This window comes from Fusarium sambucinum, chromosome I (genome assembly GCF_050947815.1).
Source record: "Fusarium sambucinum isolate potato_lamoka chromosome I, whole genome shotgun sequence".
Taxonomy (NCBI): Eukaryota; Fungi; Ascomycota; class Sordariomycetes; order Hypocreales; family Nectriaceae; genus Fusarium; species Fusarium sambucinum.
In genome coordinates this window covers 6,478,315-6,496,058 of record NC_139294.1, presented here as the reverse complement: position 1 = coordinate 6,496,058, position 17,744 = coordinate 6,478,315, and the positions used below count along the sequence as shown (strand labels likewise).

At 49.1% G+C, this 17,744-nt stretch overlaps 7 protein-coding genes across 7 annotated transcripts; 1 reads left to right on the top strand and 6 right to left on the bottom strand.

Moving 5' to 3' along the window:
* Positions 1 to 68: 68 nt before the first annotated feature.
* On the bottom strand, positions 69 to 1,634 carry FSST1_004806 (uncharacterized protein; the record flags this gene model as incomplete). The annotated part of the gene is made up of 4 exons (XM_083231017.1): positions 69 to 140; positions 199 to 596; positions 646 to 1,228; positions 1,287 to 1,634. The coding sequence occupies 4 exons, from the start codon at positions 1,632 to 1,634 to the stop codon at positions 69 to 71; spliced, it is 1,401 nt and encodes a 466-aa protein (XP_083088236.1).
* Positions 1,635 to 2,821: 1,187 nt separating this feature from the next.
* Positions 2,822 to 3,862, bottom strand: FSST1_004805 (uncharacterized protein; the record flags this gene model as incomplete). The annotated part of the gene is made up of 3 exons (XM_083231016.1): positions 2,822 to 3,071; positions 3,128 to 3,698; positions 3,784 to 3,862. 3 exons carry the CDS (start codon positions 3,860 to 3,862, stop codon positions 2,822 to 2,824), a joined length of 900 nt encoding a protein of 299 aa, XP_083088235.1.
* Positions 3,863 to 4,466: 604 nt separating this feature from the next.
* FSST1_004804 (PAS domain-containing protein) lies at positions 4,467 to 6,610 on the bottom strand (the record flags this gene model as incomplete). Its single annotated transcript, XM_083231015.1, has 4 exons — positions 4,467 to 4,977; positions 5,098 to 6,130; positions 6,212 to 6,508; positions 6,583 to 6,610. The coding sequence occupies 4 exons, from the start codon at positions 6,608 to 6,610 to the stop codon at positions 4,467 to 4,469; spliced, it is 1,869 nt and encodes a 622-aa protein (XP_083088234.1).
* A 4,261-nt stretch (positions 6,611 to 10,871) lies between these two features.
* FSST1_004803 (WD40-repeat-containing domain protein) lies at positions 10,872 to 12,963 on the top strand (the record flags this gene model as incomplete). Its single annotated transcript, XM_083231014.1, has 10 exons — positions 10,872 to 10,934; positions 10,988 to 11,024; positions 11,106 to 11,182; positions 11,239 to 11,313; positions 11,374 to 11,499; positions 11,562 to 11,582; positions 11,638 to 11,796; positions 11,855 to 11,914; positions 11,963 to 12,063; positions 12,117 to 12,963. The coding sequence occupies 10 exons, from the start codon at positions 10,872 to 10,874 to the stop codon at positions 12,961 to 12,963; spliced, it is 1,566 nt and encodes a 521-aa protein (XP_083088233.1).
* A 14-nt stretch (positions 12,964 to 12,977) lies between these two features.
* FSST1_004802 (uncharacterized protein) lies at positions 12,978 to 14,186 on the bottom strand (the record flags this gene model as incomplete). Its single annotated transcript, XM_083231013.1, has 1 exon — positions 12,978 to 14,186. One exon carries the CDS (start codon positions 14,184 to 14,186, stop codon positions 12,978 to 12,980), a length of 1,209 nt encoding a protein of 402 aa, XP_083088232.1.
* A 373-nt stretch (positions 14,187 to 14,559) lies between these two features.
* On the bottom strand, positions 14,560 to 15,378 carry FSST1_004801 (ETC complex I subunit conserved region-domain-containing protein; the record flags this gene model as incomplete). Its single annotated transcript, XM_083231012.1, has 3 exons — positions 14,560 to 14,620; positions 14,676 to 14,780; positions 14,837 to 15,378. The coding sequence occupies 3 exons, from the start codon at positions 15,376 to 15,378 to the stop codon at positions 14,560 to 14,562; spliced, it is 708 nt and encodes a 235-aa protein (XP_083088231.1).
* Positions 15,379 to 16,006: 628 nt separating this feature from the next.
* FSST1_004800 (BAR domain-containing family protein) lies at positions 16,007 to 17,335 on the bottom strand (the record flags this gene model as incomplete). The annotated part of the gene is made up of 6 exons (XM_083231010.1): positions 16,007 to 16,042; positions 16,103 to 16,234; positions 16,288 to 16,885; positions 16,952 to 17,034; positions 17,094 to 17,175; positions 17,283 to 17,335. 6 exons carry the CDS (start codon positions 17,333 to 17,335, stop codon positions 16,007 to 16,009), a joined length of 984 nt encoding a protein of 327 aa, XP_083088230.1.
* Positions 17,336 to 17,744: the final 409 nt, after the last annotated feature.

Below are 17,744 nucleotides of genomic sequence, written 5' to 3'. Positions count from 1 at the left end.
CGCCAGGTCTCGCTGTCGGGTGTCGTCTATATATGGGGTTCGCCTTGCGAGCGCTCCTTTGCTGGATTCTAACTGCTCTGGAGCTCCTTTTGGATGCTGCCAATTTCATTCATGAAGATCTTAGCATTAGCAGCTGACATCTAGAGGACAACTGTTAGCTTAAAATAGCAATGCAAAGTCAAGGATATCGCCACTTACCCGCATTGTGATGCTCACAGGCTTGGACTGCTCACCCTCGAAAGCAGTGAAAAGAATACCAACAGACTTCAATGAAGCCTTTTCTTGGAACTTCATAGCAGCAACAAGTGCTGTGTTCAAGATAACTCGATGAGTCTGGTCCTGGCGCATGATGAGTCGAGCCACCTTGTGCCCTTGAGATCCTCCTGCTGCCTCCTCATCAACTTCCAGAGCAGAAGCATCAAATGATCCAGGGATGACAGCACCGCTATCGTCGTATTCGACACAGGCTTGAGGCACGTTGATTTTTAACATGCCCGCACCTCGTTCCTTCCAGCCAGCTTCTTTATCGTGGTAGAACATCTTGGCTCTCACAGATACAACTGTTGCTTCTCCGGCTTCTCCATCGTTCACCTCAACTATAGAGCGTTAGAATCCATTTCACACGTTGAGCCATTGGATGCTTACTCTTTTGCAACTTAAGCTTCTTCTTCTCGTCGGATTCCTTTTCGGGAGAAGCGGCACGTTCGGTCTCAGCAGGCTGTTCGCTCTCCTCCGCCTCGTTGTCATCTTCCTCGTTCTCTTCAACATCACTGTCGGGAGCTCCGAAAGGTTTCGAAGGCTTCTCGCTCTTGGGCGGCTCTGCTCCAGGTGCAGCGAAGCTTGAGAGGGGCTTGCCAGCACCAAAGGCAGACCCGAAAGTACTTCCACCGAACGGGCTTCCGTTCGTTCCAGAGGAAAGCCCAGCGAAGGGTGATGCTCCACCAGAGCTGCCAAAGGTCAGTTTGGGGGCTGCTGCTGGCTGCGCTGCCGTAGAGGTGGGAGGAGAAGCAAATGAGCTAATCGAGGGTTTGCCAGCGGCGGCTGATGCGAAAGGGCTTGATCCTTGAGAGGTACTGAGGGAAGCAAAAGGCGATGTTCCGGAGGAAAGCTTGCCGAAACCAGACGCTGCAAAAGCGCTAGCAGATGTTTGTGGTTGAGACTTTTTCGTAGGGGAGTTGCCCGCCTGTGAAGTCTTGGTTGCTTCTTGACTGGAAACAGCTCCCGATGGCTATTGAAGAATTAGTTAAATCCATGTACCTCCATAAAGCGAGATCGAGTTGACAAACCAGATCTGTGTCCTCGTCGCGATGTCGCTTCTTCTCGGGCTCCAGTCGTAAGGACCTGTCTTTGGCCGAATCAGACGAAGCTACACTATTCGTATCATTCTCCTCTTCCTCCTTGCTCCCATCTAGTTGGTCATGTGCTCGCTTCTTCTTAGGTGAAGTGATCTGCTCCTTCATATCCTTATCGGGCGCATCCGAGGTGTTGGCAGCATCTTCAGGGCCAGATGTTGGAGGATCGGAGATGGAAGATTGCTTTAGTTCGCGACGGGTGGCGCGTGTCTCTGCGTCTTCGTTTGTCTCAACGTTGAGGGGTTCGTTCTTGGGACTGGCATCGGGAGCGTCGTCGGCCATGGCGTGCGGCGGCTCGGTGTGATGATGACGGTAGGATGAAGTTAGAATATTGTTGTGTATGAGTATGAGTTTGACGAGGAAATAGTTTCGATTATCGACCTGATTTCTCTTGGACAATTGAACAAGAAACAAAGCCTATCGGTCGCAGGTGTTGTCCGGCAAATCTATGCGCTGGACTCAGAATCAGGCTGGGCGCGCAGGTTGTCTGAGTTGGGTCTTTGTTCGATGCTAGAAGCTGGCGGCTCAGTAAGTGGAACCAATCAAAGATATGCAGAGTCGCCAGCGTTCAAATGGATAACTAAAAACTATAAGCCTACCTGTAGGTAAGTTGGCAGTGAGGTATTCATTCACCGCCCACCCGACGCCCATGTTCACACCAGCTGTAAGGAGGGGTAATAAATCGATGCAGAGCTTTGAACGTCATAATTATAGTAAAAAAAGAGGCTGTTTTGCAAATTCTTTGACAAGGGCATGGAAATGGTCAAAGGTTGACGGACTATGGAATGCACTTATCAAACTTGACTTTCATAACAAGAACCCTCGTTTCGTTCCACCAGGGTACCGAAATCATGGGACCATGGATGACTCCCAACACCAGTCAGTGCCTTAACGGAGTCCGATTCCCGCCTGTTCATGATCACAGCAGGGGTCTTTGCCTTGTTTGACTCTCCGAATCCTTGGAACTTATCATCGGGGAGGGGGGCGGGACATGATCTAGAATGGCATATGCAACTCTAAGACTGACTCTCGCATTGGCTTGGCTTTGAAAATTAGGTACATACATGTCTCGTGGCGACCTGGGTTCCCCCAGCATGGTCGCGAATACGCCATCGTGTATTCTTTCTCACATGCATAAGGCGAGAGACCCAATACGGAAATTATACATTATCGTATTAGACACGCCAGCATCTGTTACAGTTGATCCCCAAGAAGAGTGTAGCATATTTCATCTGCGGATTGAGAATTGTCACAAGTCAAAATTTGATCAATGTTTTCCAACGAGTAGCATAATGACCCAAGTATCGTTCCTCGCTGGATTGCCGCATACCGACTACACCGCAATTCTAGTAAAGTTCCATTCGTTACAGGTAAAAGTACATCAACTCTAAATCAATCGTTTTAGTCTGCCTTTTCCTCTCATTTGCAACCTGGTTTCAGTGCATCCTTCCCTTGCTACAAGCTTGGGCTTAGCTGATAAAACACAGGCAGCCCAGACCGAGATAGAAGACGAGCAAGGGATATACTGCAAGAAAAACCCGGTTCTTGACCACGCCGCTACCACCCAAGATACTAACACCAGCGGCCAGGGACCAGCCGATCAAGACAATGTAGATGGGGATACGAGCAATCCAGTGGAGGCCCAGAGCAGACATCATGGCAGCAAGGACTAGAGGGAAAAGAGTGTACCCGATAATACAGACGCTCTGAGCAAATGAGCTACAAATTGGTTAGTGAATGCCACGTATGCGAGGGCATGTTGAGAAAGAGCTTACATATTTCCACCCAGCAGCTTGATTTGAAGAGTCACCACAGCCTCTCCGAGCCAGATCATGGCAAAGACACCGCTGAAAACAGCATCTCTCTGTTCAGAACGAGCAGTGAAGCTCAGAAGAACACTAAGAAGTAGGCAGAAGATCAGAGGACCCCAAAGATCCCAGTCACGAAGGCCGGGTGTCATGTTGCTTTGAAGCAGAGCTTCAGCGTCGACCATGCGGCTTGCCAGTCCAGTAAGTTCCTCTCTTGTTCCCGACAGACCAGCACCACGAATGCTTGAGTAAGCGCCGCGAATGCCTCCCTCGCTGTCGAACATGGTGCCACCCAGAAGGTAGCGAGGGTACAGCACCTCTCTAAGCTTGGCCCAGACGGCGAGCAGGTCGCGTCGCAACGTATCCCAGACGGACTCGTCAATCGTGTTTAGAGGGGCTGCTCGGTCTTCTCCAGGGATCCGTGATGTCAAATAGCCTTCGTTCAGAGGTCGCGATGATGAGCTGGAGCCGATGTTGCCTGTCAAGGGCTGACGAGCGTTGTTCGTCGCAAGGGGGTCGTCAAAGTCGTTGAGATCGGCTGGACAATGTGTAAGTTGGATGAAGTTCGTGGCAGAACACCACGTAGAGGCTGAGCTCCGCGATTGCGATGTATGATAACTCACCATCATCAGGGTCGATCAGGTCGTCCTCATCCTCTAGAGGTGGGTTGGCATAGTGCCCTCGAGCGCTGGAAGCTGACATGGTTGAAGGTTGTCGTTGGGAATTCGTTTCGAAAAGAAAGTGGCTGCGAGAACGGTGGTTTTGATGCCTTAAGATCAGTGCCTGACTTTACAGTGGGATCGTGGCCTCGAAGAACGAAAGTTGCTGAGTATAAAGCTGACGTACGTATCTCTAATAACTGCGAAACTTCCACGGTCGCCTCTCTAGAAACAACCCCTTGACGGAAGGTGGCCCAAGCTTCTTACTGATTAGAACCAATCACATGCCTTGAACTAATACAAGACTTCAGGAACATATTTACAAGGGTTATCGGTCTCAATCCCTTGACACAATCACTAACACCAATCACTCCCTGGAATGCATACTTTTTTTGGGTTTTACTCAACCTAATAAATTTAATTAATGATCGATTTATACTTGATTGCCGGTCAAGAATACATCACACAATTATCGAAGAAAACTCGTTGTTTGAAGCATACCTCTCGGCTGTTCAAACCCGTTCCGCTCAGTGTCGTAACCAAATAATTAAAACGGCACCTCTCAAGTATCACACACTCACATCATAGGGTCAGCTACATCTCATCCTCGACCTCTTGTTCAAATTCTTCCTCAATGCCGAACTGAATCAATACCATCTATAGGTATGATCACGAGTTTCTTCAGCTGAAGTAGTAGGCTCCCGAGGGTTCCCGGACCAATGCTGTCCATCTAATTGCTGATGAGAGGAACCCGGGTTGTAGCCTGTTTGGCCCCCATATTCTTGATGGCCATTGTGCGCAAATGCATTTTGGTTCTGTTGGTAAGCGGATGGCTGTGAAAGCCGTGAATTTCCATAGCCATTACTTGCATGGTTCTGGTAGCCCGTCCCATATGAACTACGGTCTGCTGTGCCTTCCATGGAAAAGTCTGTTGAGGCAGAATCCTGTGGGTGTAGCGAGGGTTGCTGTCGTTGAGCCTCTCTAGCCCATCTCTGAGCGGCTTGATTATACGGCCCCTCGTATGAAGTTTCTGCTCCAGTGGGATCCCAAATGGGAAGACCATCCGGGGGGTGAGCTTCTCCCGATGGCTGGCCATGTCCGTATGAAGCTATGTTTCCGTTGATGCCACAAAGAGCCCAGGCAAAGACAGCAACATCTCTAATGGACTACATGAGCTAATCCATGGGAGGACCTCCAGTGGCTTGGATTCCGCTGCGCAGCGGCATATGTTGCGGAGCCAATGGGGCCTGGAAATTGTGAAAGTTCTCATGCGAATACTGTGCTTGGAAAGGTTGCTGCGCCCAGGGGGCAGCAAAAACGCCACGGTCGTTGGTAGAAGGAATTTGAGGATTGTGGGCATCGGGAATCTGGGGTCGCGCTCGACGAATGATAACGACAAGGCCGTCAGAAGTGCAAGATACGACGGCCTCCAGTTCAACAGATGGTGCCAGCTGTGGCGCTGGATGACTGCGCTCCCTGCTTGCTCGTGGGGTGTTTCCACCGACCGGCTGTGGAGATGGGGGAGTAGGAGGGGTCTGATATCCGCCGACTTGTGAGTTGTGGGAAGTAGACCCCAAGGCATTGGAGCTTGTAGTACGCGATTCTCCCGATGTCTCTCCTGCAGAGAAAACACCGTCCTGCATTTCCACATCGGGCTCTACCTTGATAGAAGGTGCAGCACCCTGGTTGGAGGCCGAGTTGGAACGTGAGTCAAGATCCATAGCACCATTCAGCTTCACACCTCCTCCTTCGGAATCACTAGAGCGGCGACTGTCACCGCGTCGTTGACGGTTAGGGGCCATCGAGCCTTGACCAGATCTGGCCTGATCAGGACTTGGGCTGCTAGTGTGGTTGTTTCTGAAGTAATGGGACGGCTCCTCACTACTGACAATCCCATCACCATTCTCTGCATCAATTGTTGACTCTCCATCAGCATTGCTTTCTTCGTCTTCAAAGTCTTCTGGTCGTCGTGGATCTCTCGACCAGAAACGCAAGTAAGCAATAGAGTCGTTGGCCTTTGCGCTCTCGAGACATCTGACAGCGTCATCTAGGCAGCTTTCACGGATACACTCGTAAAAGCTCTTGTGCTGGACCTGACTGGCAGGAATCCCGAGAATGGACGCAATGGCTTCCGTTGCAAACATCACCGTTAATGTTCTGGTGAATCGGTTCAAGATGAGAGCGGCTCGAGGCTCGCGTTCCACAGGCGGCAACCTGAACTTGGGAGACAAATGTTCCAACATATGGTATCGTGGGTCTCGAGGAGAACGCGAGAAGAGACGTCGGACCTGGGGTGCAACCAAGGCACGTCCTACTTCGAATTAGCCATCGGAACGTAGTATATCAGATAGAACCGCAACTCTATGAAGGAGCGCCTCGGGTGTGAACGTACTCTCACTCTTGGCATCGCATCGGTAGATACTGATGCAGGCAAAAAGAATGTCGTGAACAATAGAAAAGACGCATTCGCTGCTCACCCAGCGACCGTCACGAGAGCGAAGGCGTGCATAGTGCAGAACAGCAGCCTTGTCCAGCAAGACGCCGCGACTATGGACGGATCGCGCATAGGGGATTTCCTCTGGATGAAAGTATTCAAAGGCAGACCGGCCAAGTACCTCTTGCGGGGAATAACCAAGAATCTCAAAGATAGAATCAGAGGCGTAAAGGATGTTGGCATCCGGATGTAAATCTGTGGTTGAATATTGGGTCAGATCGAACTGGACTTGAGACATGTAACGGATGCACGCGACAGAGATGACTTACTATGTATAGTCAAAAAAGTATGCTCCATGAAGACGATGACGCAAGAGCAGCGAGCTCCGCAACGAAATGGTTTGGTTTGGTCTGATAGCAGGATCTATTTGAGAGATGCGTAGAGCTTGTCCAGTGACTGCTGGCTAATACCAACTAAATGATCACTGGAGAGGCGAATCTTGAATATTCGGAAAATAGAGTTTAAGCAAGTGCACGAAGGGACCTCGGTGCGAATGGAATAAAAGGTAATGGTAGTGGATTGGAACACTCCCACCATGAACCAGTCTAGTTCGCTAACTCGAGATAGCTTCCTCTGGCGTCAACTGCCACAGTGGATCCAACGGAGGATATTGAGTGACAGGGGCACGGACGCGGCAATAGAGGACCACAAGGGTCTGAGTGTGTCTGGGCTTTTCAAAGCACGAGTTGACTATACAGACAGATAGAGAGCACTTCTGAGAGGTTGGCTTGAGTCTGGGGATAAACAAATAGAATGCCAATTGAGGTTAAGCAAAGAGAAGTTCTGGTACTGAAATACCGGTGAGATATCCTCTCTGTGGTGCCTAAGAGCACTAACAAGGGAAAGGGAAGACAGATGGAAGTGTATTGAGTTGAGATATGTTGAGTTGAAGCTGCTTCAAACACGAGGGGGCAGCGTGTTATATATATAACTAACTTTTTGACAATACAACCACGAAGTATCCGTACAACAATGCAATGCAAGTAGACTTGAAGCTGAGGAACGAAACCGTAGTGGGGGTAAGGGAGGTTACCTATTGTGGTGGGGGAATTGAGTCGAGGTGACAGGGACTCGGAGCAATCAGCATCCAGGAAAGGAAGTCCTCGGCAATATGGATGTGATAGAAGAGAAGTGCGAGGCTCAAAAACCAGGAAGTGAAAAGTGAAATGAAGTGAGAAATGAGATTCTACAGCGAGTTTGACCAGGGTCTGTCTTGCTCAAAGACCGGTTCGAGAAAAGTGTGGCTTGCTTGCTTGTCAAAGCCGTTGTCCTGACTTGAGGTCACTGGTTGATGGTTTATCGCTTGCCTATAGTCTTTTTTTGTTTTTTAAAGCTGGTCTCGTTGCTGTACTTAAATCTCCCTAAAACCAAAGTGTTATCGTCAATGATATTCGACGAATTGACTGGAAACGCAGGTGTTGTCGACAAAATATCGTCACCTTTTTTTTGCACACGAGACAAGGTTACGTGCGTGCAAGGTATACCCAACCCATCCATTGCATAACACGAATGGCTGAATAAGAGAAGACAAACTGCCACTTGCAGCAATGATAACGAAACCCCTACTATATCCCTCGGATGCGCCACTGGCTGTTGCAGGTATTAAAAAGAAAGTCCAGTCCAGGGTGTGGACTCGGATGAAGCTGCAGGAGCTGGACTGGAAGGCGATCACGATGTCTCACTAGGTTACGGTTACGCCGCCCAGTAAAAAGCAACGAAACTGAACCCCATTCTTGATCCTTCGTGTCAATGGTCAGTTTTCGAAGGAGAAGAGAGGAAACAAGAGAAAATAGAAATACAAACTCTTTTTTTTCCCATCAATGGTGCAAGCTAGTTTAAGTCAATGGAGGAAACAATTGAGAGAAAATGACCATTCATGGCCACACCCCATCAACAGTCAAATTGTCTTTGCAACTTGAACTTGATTAGCTGACAAGGTACGTGATAGTGATACCATACACAATACAGAGTACATACCCAGGCATTCAGAGAAACACCCCTACCATTATCAAAGTGAGCGGGATGACGTTTCACAGGGTGACGACAAGGGGCATCAACGTCGATTCACGGAGAGGAATAGCTGATAGAGGCTGATGTGGGGCATTCCAACGTTAAAATAAAAACCGCCCCGATGCAACGGCAAAACAACTGGTGCCAGGATCGAGCATGTTGAGGTATGAATCGAGGCTCTCAAACGCTACCCAGTAATGAGCAAGCAGTCAAAGTTCAATTCTTTGAATTGCCAAAAATTACAAGCCTGAATTCAACACAATCAATCCTTGAACACTTGGAGTGACACAATTTATTGTTGCTTCATCTACCTATTCAAGGTATCATAAGCATTGTTACCCTAGATCAAGGACAAGGTGCATCTTTATCTTGCACCGCGTTGTCTCTGTTAATGATTGGATACATACATAGCACAAACCTCTACCTGCAAATCAAACACCTATGGAATTCTCGCCTTGTGAATCGTAGTACAGGACTGGACATGAATGCCAATATCCGGTTCAACATCCTGGATTGTCAACACCAAGACCAAAAGTACAAACGCCAATTGCACCTAGCCGTTAGTTTAGTTGACACACCTAGACAACTTGCAGTACCTAGGCTCGCGGTACCGCAAGACTCTTGTTTCAGCAGGTGAGGAAAGAACCATTCAGACTACAACGCCATGATGCTTCTGTACTACAGTATGCACTTTGCCGTAGTAGGGAACAAATTGCTTTCCACAAGCGCTGGATCTGGATGTCCTCGACTCCCCAGCCTCGACTAACGGAATCTCACCTTTGATCATTGTACGGCATAATTTAATGGCGTCTCGCCCTTCTGCAAGCCACAAGGGACCAACGGACGGATGTTTATGATACCGGCCCACTCCTTCGCCTTTGGAAGCCTGCAATCAAGGCGAATGAACCTGGCTTGTGTGCCTGTCCTGTCCTAGCAGCATTTATTGGGAAGTCGTTGCGAAGACCCTGGATGATGAGCAACCCTACCTACATTAGTTCAATGACACTAAACGTTAACGCCTGCATTGGTGACTGGACCACATGGCTCACTCACTTACATCAAAACAATAGCTATGACAGTTATGATCGACAACTAGTGCTGTGAGGGGGGGCCAGTAGAGGGTGCTGCACTGCGCCGTTCTGCAACAAAAGGGTCAATTAGTATTATATAATTTTCTCCCCTCTTTTCGCTACGAGAGTAGTAACTATGGTTTCCGTCGGTGAACTACCCACCATGGATAACCGTGTTTCCTCGGAGGTTCGGAACTGAGATAACATCGAGCCACAACGGTGAACCATGTGTGCTGCAGTACTTTGATGAATCAGCTGATCTGCAGCTCACCTCACTTGCATCAAAATGCAAAAATTGTGGGAAACCGAGCCGGTTCTTACACCGCATTTACTTGGTTACTGTTGTTTGTCGTTCTGTTACCTATGCACCAAGGTAACGCACAGAATCGGGGTCGACATGGCGGGGGGAAAGACGAGATGATGCGAGTGTGATGATTGACGAGATCTCGATATAGTAGATGGATATATCCTGTAGACCCAGCCCTAAGGACTTTAGTGAACACGAAACTGTTCGTGGCGCTCACGAAATTGGTCCTTCAAAACGTGCACGCAACCATTGTTTTCTAGATGGGTCTTACATATACACATACAGCATATACTGGGCATGTTTGAATAGACAGACAGCATGGGGGATTTGGATTGATAGTCTTGTAGCCTCTAGAATGACTTGATTTGTCGATATAGTTATCAAGGCTATTGTTTGAAGCACAATAGAGTTGATCGTCTTAATACTTATGCAATGTAATTTGAATCGAAACGAGGGGCGATGGTGTCTCAAAGGAGCACAAGCTGCAGACAGGAGTAAAGGCTCCAGACAGAGATGCTTATATTTGAATACAAAACTCGGTTCCCACATTGGTATCTATAGGTCAATGGCGTAGATGTAATGCAGCCTGACACGACGCCGAGAGTCGGTCCATAGGATCAAGGCTCCTCCGTCAGGTCCGTGACTGCCTGTCCACCTATGATAAACTTGCATTTATCTGAATCTATGATCAGTACATCTACACTATCTTAAGAATTCGTTGTGTGATTGGCACTTTTTGTTAATATTACTGCCTCAATAAGAAGTGAATTTCCACCAAAAAAAGGCAATAGTGAGGTCGACTTAGTACTAAGGCTTCCAATTTATTCAATCAAGTATAACGTCCAGTGACCTGGAGGCAGGTACTACGCTAGCCGGTCCCACCTGCCCAACCAGATGGTAGAATTGAGCAGCTCTCAACTCCACTTTACCGCAGTCGGAGGGATGCCACTGTTTCTTTCAACAACACACACAACACAACGTCTAATTAGCATCTTTCAGCTTGACGCGCATCGCGTCCAACTTTTTTGCTTCTTCTTGTCTTTTTTCTTTACTATTTCTGGTGATAGAGCTACCTACACCTGATTCAAGGGTGTCATTCTAATATCGGTTCAGATAATTGTCAATCAGACCGCCAAACAAAACTGGTTCTACTACAAGCCTTATTAGCAACATGGCCATCACCGATGACAACGCCTTTGAGCTACCAAAGCTACGTTCTTCGTTCATCCTAGAAGTAAACATCAACAGATACTTTCTTGTATTACATAATCTAACAAGATACAACAGAACGATACAGAGTTTTTGGAAAACGATAACGTTGCTGGTATGGTCCTCTCCTTCTTCTCCTTCTCGGTTAGCCAGTGCCTCGTTGTCTAACGCAGGGAACTTTGCTTCTTCATCATAGAGTTCTTCGATGTCAAGTTTTGCCCCTATCAGCCTTTAGATGCACCACCTGTCTTTGCAGCCATCAGCAAAAAACATGTCAGTCCCCCTGGATCTAGCTTACTCTTTTGAGACAGCATCTCATGCTCACCTAGGTCGTTATCTGCACACTCTCTCAAACAACTGACTCCAATCCATGCGAAGTGCTTTCTGTGATAAGAGATGATGATGTAGGCATTGCGCAATGCAATCACTATCCCTACCCTACCAAGGCCGCTAACTCTGCCTAGGACGAGGCTTCTGCTTGCTGTTGTACTTGGACAAAGGATCCGGAAACAGGAGCACCCTACCTTTGCATTGGTGGAGTTGATGCCAAAGTCAAGATCTATGATGTTGTGAACGGTAAATTGTACAGGGTAATGTCTTTTTCACAGAGAATGTTGTACCAAGATCGTTGCTAACTGTTGTTTGACCCAAGTGCCTTACTGGTCACGGAGGTGTTCGTCCATCTATCCCACTCGTAAATCCTTGACCCAGAAACTTATGCGAAGCAGGACGTCAATGACTTAGCGACTTCACCTGCAAACTCTTCTATCATCGCCTCAGCCTCGGGTGACACAAGTATTCGTATCTGGAGCCTTGATCCGGTCCATGCCAACCGCCCATGCTTGGTTATCCTTGCTGGTGAAGGTCACTCATGGGATCTTCTCAGTGTGGCAAGTCTCCGTTGCTCTTTGGACTATCTGACCGACAATTAACAATCTGCGTTAGGCATTCCACGATACAGGGCGTTACCTTCTCTCAGCGGCCCACGACCAAATTATTAACCTGGTAAATATTACGGAATGTCCAAATTATAACTCTTCTGACTAGCCAAAGTGGACACTTCCCGACCTGCCTACCGAGGCAATCCAGACTCCTGCTCGAGTTCACTACCCTCACTTTTCCACATCAGCTGTCCATAGTGGGATCATAGACTGGTAGGTTCTGCATATGCATATGCATACCATGACCACGCGGCTAACAAAGGAAGCGTGGCATTCTACGGCGACTGCATTCTCTCCAGAGCATGCCACGACAACGTCATTTCTCTATGGAGAATAGAAGGATTTTCGTCCACAAACCCGCCTCCTGCAGAGAGCGAAGCACCGACAGCTCAGACTACCGTTCCAACTAATTACGAGGAAGCGAGTCGTCTCACGCGTTCGGCTTTTGTTCCCACAATCTCCCCGCAATGCCCATCTCAGTACACCATGTTGCTTCAGTTCTATACCCCCAACTGTGGCCCGCAGTTTTTTATGCGGTTCAAACTGCACTTTGTACCTGACCAACATCCCGTTTTGGCTTTCTGTAATGCAGCCGGAAACGTGTTTTTCTGGGACTTTGAACGCTTGGTGGCATATCGCGAGTTTATGGAAGCACTCAAAGACCCTGGCAGGGATAAGAGCAAATTGCTTCCTCACCCCAGCTGGATGAGACCAGTAAAGGGTCGTTCCAAGTCAGACACCAAAGGTCGGCATGGAGGCGGCGAAAAAGACGTTCCGAGTACTTTCCGTGCAGACGCTATCAAGTTAAGTGAAGAGATTGGGGACTATAACGCAGAAACCCTCGAGACCTGGGCGTCTAGGTACAGTCAAGATGATCCTCATGAGCCTCTGAAGGCGCATAAGACAGAGTCATCATCGGCCAACTTTGTGGGTCGACAGACAGCCTGGAGTCCTGGCGGCGAGTGGTGTGTTGTGGTGGGCAGTTCAAATCAAGCGCTGATTCTCCAGCGATGGGCTAGCAAGGGCTCAACTTCTAGAGCATCCGCATCCGCTTCCGCTTCCGTTTCTGCGTCCGTGCCTCCTTCTGCGCCGACACAGAGCACTGCCGTTTAAAGCTGTGCTCAAGGCTAAAGCCCTCTTATTGGAAGGCTAGAATATAGCGATAGTGAAGTATCTCCTTCAGAATCATCAGAGGGATTCAAAACTCTTAATGCAGCATTGTCAAGTTCGCCTCCATATGTCACGATCCTCATCAGAGACTTCCTAGCCCTATCTTGTTCCATCAATCTTGCTTGCTGCCCTTGTTGGGTCTGGAGCATTGAGCCTGGACCGATGGGTACAACGAGGTCTGCAATGTAGAGAGAGGCCATTGCGCGTAAGCGAAGATATTGCTGATTTCTTGAGTATGGCATGTCTTGTATCAATACGTCCATCCTCTTCGTGATGTCCTGCATGGCAGATAGTGCTTGAAGCCGTAACTCATCTTTTTTCCGCACCAGCCTTGCTTCAGAGCTTTCTGTGTCATCACTGCCAAAGCTATCGTCATGACCAAACGATTCGCGGCGATAGTCCTCTTCAGTGCCAGAACTAAATCGTTCCAGTGCCAATGTATGCTCTGCGTGTGCATTGTAAATTTCACAACTGAACATGGCAATCCAGAAATCGAATGCTGAAACAATATTGGGCGTCTTGTAGTCGTATGGATGCTGTTGAATAAGTGTATCGAAATAAGCTCTGACTTTGCTCATATTTTCTGCTCGGCCCCATCTCTTCGTAGGCGTTGGTGGTTTCTCTTGGTCTTCTTCACGCTCCCGGGCAGAGCCTTCACCCTCACGCATTAGGATTTCAGCGCCGATGGCCCAGAGGTCGTGATGCCGAACATCAACGGGCAGACCAGACGGCCGTAATTGCAGTAGTAGACCGTAGGTTCGAGCTGCCTTTTCCATTTCTCCCTGGTCGATAAAATGGTGAGTAGATTGCAGGAGAACGTCAAAGTGCCCGCCGCGCTTGCGGGTGGTGTTCTTTTTCGACTTTGGGCGTGCTGCTTCGTCACCTTCTGTCTCTGGATCCTCATCGCTCTCGACTTCAACGGCGGATGCACCGTCTCCAACAAGACCACGGTGTGGAAAGTCGCGAATCTGTTGCGAGGGATCCTCATCTGCTTCTGAGAGGCCTGCGATGGCGAACTGTGCGATTACACCAGGTGAGTGGCTCAAAGGGTTGATGGGGCCTGTAGGCAAGGAGCTCGGGAACTCTTCATCTGCGGCTTCTAGTCTCTTGCGCTTATTAGATTGACTTTGCTGTGAAAAAAATGGTGGATCTAGTAGGGACGCCATAGTTGTGGTGAGGATGTAAATGTATGTTTAGTAGATGTTCATGTAAGGTTGAAAGTCTTCAAGAGTTTGGCCCCACTATGCCAGCTCTGTATTATGGTTTGAGGTGAATCCGTTGACATGCAACTGAGCCAAACCTTTGCGGAAAACACCACACTCAATGCCACGGGGTTGAGCTGCTTCCAAGTATTGCGGCAAAGGGCTACCATCACTTGATGAAATCTGATCGTCATCATCAAAGTTCATCGCAAACAAGCAAATGATCAATCAAGCTCTGTTTCATTTCATTGACCCAGTCGCAAAGCCCAGCATACGCATCCTATATACATAACCTCCTCTCTACTTTTACAATTGCCTCATTCGTCAGCTGCTTTGTTTAGGTTCGGTCAAAGTAAGTCCACTGGCCAGGGACAGGCTTCTCATCGAGGTCCTCCCAGCTGTGCTTTTTGTCAGTATAGTTGTGATGTGTCGCCAAAGAACGTCGTAACTTACACCTTGGACTTCTCCATTGTCTCAACCAGCTTGAGCTCGCCCTCGGCAACCTGGATAACCTCCTCGATAAGACCAGCCCCGATCTTCTGCTCGAGCTCGTGGACTCTGTCACGTCGATTAGCTAAAATGTCCCATTCCCAATTGTGCAAAGGGAAACATACTGGTCAGCGGTCATCTGGGGCTCATCCTCCCACTCAACCTTCTCGTGGTCCTCAAGAGGCTTGCGCTCCGCCCAAGTAGCTTGGTCCTCTCGCTCCTTGAGAGTTCGGATACCCTCGTACTCAGAACCCTCATCCTCCTCACCATCCCACTCCTCGATTCGGACATCACCAGCCTCGTGCTTTCGTCCAACCACAAAGACCTTATCGCCGAGCTTGACGGTGTGAGCTTCGCTACCGTCAACGCGGCCGCTGGAAACGCGGAACTGTGACGAGTTCTTGCTGACGAGCTCCTTGGCGCGGACCGCCCATTCGTTATATCCGGGGGGGACCATCTGCTCGACAAGGGACAGGCGGTGCTTTGTCACAGCCTCGACGGATTGGCGGTACATGGAGTTCTCGGGGATGTTCTGGAGCTTGTTGAGGGTCGATCCGTACAGGAAGAGGAGGGTCGATCTGGGGGTGGCATGAGTCCAGAGACCGGTGAGACCGGTAGGAGTACCGGCCTCCAAGTAGCGCGCAAACACACGAGCTGTTGGCCTCATGCTGGCGAGGTCAATTGGAATTACTTCGTCGTGACTTAAAGGTAGATGGAATGGTCAGAGGAAATTGAATTGACCTCATTGGACTCCAGCCCACCATTGCCGATCCGGCCTGCACGTGTGCCGTCACGTGACAGGCTCATGTCGATAACGGTATCACCACTTGCTTACCTATCGAATAATCGGTCATGAGCTTAAATCAGGAGTATCTTGTATTCCAAAAAGAAAAAAGACAAAATGAGCTTGTTGTTTTAATTAAGATTTAGCATGACCAAATCCAACGTGACTCTGAATGATTCCGAAACACTCCGTTGACGATATCGGGTCATATCAAGCTATAAACATACATCACTACGAGAGTCTTATCCTGTGAACCAAGCCGTAGACTTTCTACGCATATTAAAAAAAGAAGACCCTTAAAATTTGGGTTGCTTGATATCTCAATACCTTTGATCAAGACAATATCTTATACCGTCCGACATAACATGTAATCTTGACACAGAAAAACTAAAAAAGAAAACACACAGGCTCATGTTCGCTCAGATCATGGACTTCCTGAGGCCCGACTCGGCATAGCCATGTCGCGATCTTCAACGAATCTCATGCCATCCTCCCTTTGATTGCCATCAACTTAAGAAGATTCCTCTCGGCTCTTTCGGTACGCGGCCTAAAGCACAATATGTCAGCCCCTTTTCATAACGAATCAAAAGGCAGAGGCACGACGTACTTCTTGCTCAGACTGAAGACCCTCAATGACAGGGGCGAGCTCGGTGAGAATTTCGTATGCCTTCTTGTGGTACTCAATTTGAGCAGAAACAAGCTCGGCAAGGTTGCGCAGAGGCTCGGGTGTATCAAGAACCTAGCACAGTTAACATTAGGGCACATGATGCTAAATTTCAAGCTTAAACTCACATTCTTCATAACACCAACGGCCTCCTCAGTTTGAGTGACGAACTCGTCTTCGGCCTTCTCAACCTCTTCCTGGGCCTCGGGGCTCAACTCTTGTTCCTCATGGGCCTGGTCGTGTTGGCCACCACCAATGCGGAAAGTGGTGCCCTTGGCGTGAGCCTTGACGGCGTCCAGGGACAGACGAGAGTTCTCAACGTTCTTGCGGGCACGGGTGGCAAAAGTCAAGTTGGTGTTGAGAGTAGTGTTCCAGCCAGCGAGGAAGCGGCTCTGGACCTGGGCATCCTGGGCAAGTCGGGCCTCACCAACACGCTCGCTGGCAAGCGCATACTTTTCCAGGGCCGTCGCAAGAGGGTCCTCGCCGGCACCGGTGTGGTGCTGGTGGAGGAGCTGGCTGCTAGCCAGACTGGCGCGGGCGACAGCATGGCTGAAAGTCTTTGGCTGAGGCTTGGCAGCGGGAGGAGCAACAAGGGCAGCCTGGGCCTCGGCAGGAGAGGTGGCTGAAGAAAGAAGGGTGACCTTTTCGCTGACGGTGCGGCCGAGGTCCTGGAATGTCTCTTTGATGTTAGGGGGGTAGTCGTAGGCCTCGTTGGAGTATTGCGAGCTATAAAGCAATGTCAGAATACCAACTCCCGGGCGTGTAGCGCAGGTCGGTATTATATAAACTCACGTCACAGCAAGCATCTTTTGGTGGGCTTGCTTAAGGGCATCGACACGCTTCTCGAGGTCGATATAGTCGGGAGGGAGCTGGGTCTGTAGGGCCACATGTCAGGAGGATGGCTGCGATAAGAATGCGAAAAGGTTCAACCCACCTTGTCCTCAGTCTGGCCGAACTGCTCCTTGGTGTATTGGAAAGTGCGCGACGCAAAGGGGGTAACAGAGGCTCCGAAGTTGCTGTTTCATAGCGGTGAGCATTATATTGGGATTGCATCATGACGAAAGCTTTGGGGGACAAGATGCTGCAAGCTAGCATGTCTTGCGAGTGCTAGGGGAGCACATACGAAAGCTGCTTTCCAACATTTCCGAAAGTTCCTCCGAGGTTTCCGAAATCCATCTTGTCGGGTTGTTTGGGTCGATTGGGTGTTTTGGTGGTTTCGAGGTAGGATATCGATTGGAGGTTTTGTTAGGGGCAAAAGTGACAGGAGGCTCTTTGCGTCAGCTTAGGTCGAGGCAGGAGTCAAGTTAAAGAGGCATGGATGGGATTTGGCTGAAGATATGGGAACGCTCCACTATGAATTGAAATCTTCCACTGGATAAGACCTGTCCTGTAGCTGGTTGGAGCCTTGGAGGATTCCCTTATCCAGGGGCTTGCGCCCCTCCCTTCTTGTCCCTGGGAAACGGTCTTCCCCTCCTTGAACATTCAAAAACGGGTCTAGCTTGTCCACCTTGGTAGGCGAGTGCAGATCCGCAAGGTGGCCCTAGCTCTTTTGCTGGTACAGCACGATACAAAACTCCCGAGTCCT